The sequence below is a fragment of the Nanorana parkeri genome, unplaced genomic scaffold, assembly GCF_000935625.1.
Source record: "Nanorana parkeri isolate BGI_ZX_2015 unplaced genomic scaffold, ASM93562v1 scaffold1324, whole genome shotgun sequence".
NCBI classification, from domain to species: domain Eukaryota; kingdom Metazoa; phylum Chordata; class Amphibia; order Anura; family Dicroglossidae; genus Nanorana; species Nanorana parkeri.
Window position 1 is genome coordinate 197,496 of NW_017307592.1, and position 5,049 is coordinate 202,544.

Here is a 5,049-nt window from a genome sequence, read left to right on the forward strand (position 1 = left end):
CCCTGATAAAGTGTCATAGTCCTCAGACAGATCCCTATAATGGGTCTTGTAGGGAGCGGTGAGCATGACACAGGTATTTATGGCAGGTAATTAAAGGAATATTCCTCCCGTGAGTTATCCGCCGACAACTCTTCCTTGGTCAGGGAAGATTTCACCTTGATGCACACAGCCCTGAAACAGAGGAAATGTGCTGTGCAAATGCTTCAGAAGGATGTTCATATTCCGGACTGGGGGATTGATTCCTTGGAGCAGAGCTACTGTGTCTGCTCTCTTCATATGGTACTTGTGCGTCTGCTCTCTTCATATGGTACTTGTGCATCTGCTCTCTTCATATGGTACTTGTGCGTCTGTTCTCTTCATATCGTACTTGTGCGTCTGCTCTCTTCATATCGTACTTGTGCGCCTGCTCTCATCATATCGTACTTGTGTGTCTGCTGTCTTCATATCGTACTTGTGCGCCTGCTCTCTTCATATCGTACTTGTGTGTCTGCTCTCTTCATATCGTACTTGTGTGTCTGCTGTCTTCATATCGTACTTGTGCGTCTGCTCTCTTCATATCGTACTTGTGCGTCTGCTCTCTTCATATCGTACTTGTGCGTCTGCTCTCTTCATATCGTAATTGTGCGTCTGCTCTCATCATATGGTAGTTGTGAGTCTGCTCTCATCATATGGTAGTTGTGAGTGTGCTCTCATCATATGGTACTTGTGCGTCTCCTCTCTTCATATCGTACTTGTGCGCCTGCTCTCTTCATATCGTACTTGTGCGCCTGCTCTCTTCATATCGTAATTGTGCATCTCCTCTCTTCATATCATACTTGTGCGTCTCCTCTCTTCATATTGTACTTGTGCGTCTCCTCTCTTCATATCATACTTTCGCGTCTGCTCTCTTCATATCATACTGCTCTCATCTTAACGGAATTGTGCGTGTGCTCGCTATAACGTACTTAGCGTCCGCTCTCACCATATCCCACTTGTGGTCTCAAGCAGTACTTGTGCGCCTGCTCTCTTCATATCGTAATTGTGCATCTCCTCTCTTCATATCATACTTGTGCGTCTCCTCTCTTCATATTGTACTTGTGCGTCTCCTCTCTTCATATCATACTTTCGCGTCTGCTCTCTTCATATCATACTGCTCTCATCTTAACGGAATTGTGCGTGTGCTCGCTATAACGTACTTAGCGTCCGCTCTCACCATATCCCACTTGTGGTCTCAAGCAAGTTGCTACAACATAGTTACAAATATTTCAGTCACTCTTGCTGCGTTTTCATTGGACACCTCTGACTAATCCCATTTCATTCTCGGGGCCCCTGAAACACGTTGGCTATTTGATCATATTGCGAACAATTCAAGCTTTCCAGACTCTTTCTTTCTCCAATCGGTTTGTCGCTCGGTGCGCTTTTGTCGTGGTTTTCCCACCACCAGGGGAGTCTTGTTCCCACGAACATCCTCGACCTTTTCCGTGTCCCGCGCCTCCGACAGACTTCTCCCGAGGTGTGGCGGTTTACAATCCGCGCTCTATAATTATAACAATCATTTATTTTTTTGCACAGAACAGGCGATTCTGAGGCGCGGCCTGCCCAAACAAAAGCCGCCGGGTCGCGTTTCACCCAGGAATGTCTGGATTCCTGTGGGGACGGGTTAACCCTTCGCCTGCCACGGCCTTGCCCTCCTTGCAGGGTTTTTTTTCCCTTAGATTTCTGAGAAAGGAAAATTCCGGCTCAGTTTACGTCTCCCGAGCTTTCTCCTTCCAGGATCCTCATCAATAAGTAATTAGCGGGGTGCTGCCGCAGCCGAGTCCCGAGGTCAGGGAGACATTGCGCATCGTCAGGAATGGGTAGCGGTCAAATCGACCGCGCGTTAGACGATCGGTGTGCCGGGAAAGAACATTATTATTAAATGTGAAGGGATTGTAATAGAATACAAGCGGATTTCCCAGTGTACTTTCATCTAAATCCTGTGTCAGATTCCAGGGGGCTCCTCACATGTGCGCCGAGTGGCACCTCCGAACCCTGAGCTCTGCAAACTTCCTCTGCTTCCTGTACCGCCCGATTCATACTTCTAAAGCAAGTCTGAATCTGACTGGTGACTGAGAGAAGCTTCTAAATATGATGCATGCATCGGGCTTTCTGTATGTGATAGACAGCAGGGAGCCTGCGGGGGGGGGCGTGTCTGGGAATTACAAACACACAAGGGAAAGGGGTTCCCAGATCGTGGACGGAAGGCTTGGATAGCACACGGGAGCACTGAGCAGGGAGTCTATCCCTTCTGTGTGCATGTCTGGACTTTGTGACGTTCTGATCGGTGTGCCTGAGCAAACAGACGCTCCATTGTACAGCCGTTCACAAGTTATAAAAATAAACAAATGAGCAGATTATTGATGCAATGTGATACTAAGCTCGCTGTGGGTGGGGCCACGCTGACTAGTCCGCAGTTTCCAGAGCCGGCTGCTTTTCCACTGCAGATTACTCGGCGATGACAATATGCACTTTGTTCCATCCGCTGATCTCCTGCCTCACAGCTGTCATTTTCAGGCTGGCTCAGTCTCTGGCTACTGTCACTTCTTCCGTTATGTTGTAAAGTCCATCTCATAAAACGTGTGTCATCTCCAGCAGGGAGTTTTCTATTCCAGGGCAGTAAACTGAGTAACATAACAATGAATGCTTTGAAAGCAGCCCGCGCGTCATTGAGTAATCCGCAGTTGCCAATAAAAGGGATTAGCAATTGTTGCAGTACATGGCCGAAAAATCTATGGTCACCGGATCACCACGCCTACCGTAGATGAAGTTGTTGGACATTCAGTTCCAAAACCAAGGACATCGTTATAGAGTCCTTGCCGCCCCCCTCTTCTCCCTTCCGTTGCAGTTATAACAGCCTCCACTCCTCTGGGAAGGCTTCACACAGGATTTTTGGAGCGTGTCTATGGGACTTGGTGGGTACTGATGTTGGATGAGAAGACCTGGCTCCCAATTGAGATTCCAATTCATCCCAAAGGTGTCCAGTGGGACACTCAGATTCCTCCACATCAAACTGGTCAAACCATGTCGTTATGAAGCTGACTTTGTACAAGGGGACCAGAAAAGGGCCTTCACCAAACTCTTACCACAATGATGGAAGTCATAATTATCTCCTCCTCATCAAACCAAGCTGATCAACCAGGTCTTTATGGAGCTGGATCTTTGCACAGTTAGGGCTGTCAAAAGGGGAGTACATGCAGTACTTCTGTACCCAGCCTGGGCCTCATCAGAGGGGCCCAGAAGGAGCTGCCTGTGGGTGCCCTCAGTAAGTCCATTAAGGTTTACTCAGGCCATGTATGGACAGTTGAGCCTGATAGTGTCACGCCTCCACCAATCAGCTGCCACCCCAACCAGTGGGGAGGAACATGCTTTTGAAGACCACCTTCAAGTGCAGCCACCTAAGTAGGGAGCTCTCCCAATGCTTCCTGGCCAGTAAACATTCTGCTCTTCATCTACGAAAGCATGCTCTGGTGGTGAGGCGAGGTGGTCCCCGGGTCACTGGAGCTGGTGAACAGGCTGCAGCGGATCAGCTCGAGGGTCTGATGCCTCACTGACAACAGCACGAAAACCCACATCATGTATTCTGACGAGCTGGACCCCTTGAGCTTCTTGGCCAAGCTCGAAGAGGTGGTCAGTACCCTTCCGGGGGGAAAGGACAAGGATGGTGTAGGGGGAATTCTAATGGCATGCTGCAACAGAAAAGGGTCTGTCTACTATGTCTTTGTAGGACCGTCACTGGAAACACGTGAAGTCAATGATTCAGAAGTAGTCCACATACCGTTGGCCATAAAGTGTATAAACTGTGATTCAAGAACAAGAGATCCATAAACAGAGACTTTATTTATGTCTGTTCAGTGCTCTGATCATTCTGTTTCTTTCCTCAGGATAATATCAAAACTTTACGAATGACTCTACGTGAGGAGCATTCCCCTGAGAGGACGGAGACCATCAAAGTGAAGGTGAGGACCTAGAGGTTGGTGGGAATTGGGGGGGGAGGGGTGGGGGTGTTTGCTTGGAAATCTCCTATAAATACCGCGTGCGTGACGCATTCCGTCTCCCCTGCTGATGCCTGGCTGATGACATCGTAGCCGTCTGTTGACATTTTTGTCCAGTTTGTCACTGTTACCCAATCGGCCTTCCAGTCTTAAGGAGGCATCTAAATATATCTCCTGGTTCAAGTGACACGGGGACCCCCCCAGCGTAAACAGCTGTCACTAATTATTTTTCCTTTCTATGTCTACAGCCGGTGGGACGCGCGTTCGCTCTTATATCGTTGCGCCCAACCCGTGGCTCTCGGCCCCTCAACTCCGAACTGGTCACGTCCAGCGATGGCGATGAAGAGATCATTAAGGTAATGACCGTCTTATGCCTCCGTGATAAAACGTGACACAGATGATGCAACAGATGATAATATTTCACCGGGAATACTTTAATGAAGGTAAATGGGCTCTCCACCCAAATTATATATTTCAGTAATCGATGGAGTCTGCTGGGCTGAGACAGCCTCCGTCTTCTTAAAAATGCAACAAGGTCTTTCTGCCATAATTCCCAGGCCCTAATCTTAAAAAACGGGGAGTCGCCCACCCACCCTTGTGTGTCCCAGATTCTCATCTTGCATATAAATAAAGAATTCAGCGCAAGGATGGTGGGAGCCCCTCATAATGGGCACAGCAGGTGTACACTCCCAGGAAATCAGCACAGGGATAATGGGAACCCCTCATAATGGGCACAGCAGGTGTACAGACCCGGGAACTCAGCACAGGGATGGAGGGAACCTCTCATAATGGGCACAGCAGGAGTACAGACCCGGGAACTCAGCACAGAGATGGTGGGAACCCCTCATAATGGGCACAGCATGTGTACAGACCCGGGAACTCAGCACAGGGATGGTGGGAACCCCTCTTAATGGGCATAGCAGGTGTACAGACTAGAGGTGCACCGAAATAGAAATTTAAGAAACAAAACGAAACCGAAATAGAAAAAATTGTCAGGCCGAAACTGATACCGAAAATGGTTTTATTTTAAAAATTTTTT

The 5,049-nt window shown here is 48.5% G+C and overlaps 1 protein-coding gene across 1 annotated transcript in view; it reads left to right on the forward strand.

The window, feature by feature from the left end:
* The window catches only part of TUFT1 (tuftelin 1), a 16,696-nt gene that overhangs the window by 748 nt on the left and 10,899 nt on the right, over nt 1-5,049 (forward strand). Inside the window, exons 2-3 of the mRNA XM_018569346.1 lie at nt 3,900-3,974; nt 4,259-4,366. Of these exons, the coding sequence (XP_018424848.1) occupies nt 3,900-3,974; nt 4,259-4,366 (183 nt within the window). The remainder of the gene's footprint in view (nt 1-3,899; nt 3,975-4,258; nt 4,367-5,049) is intronic.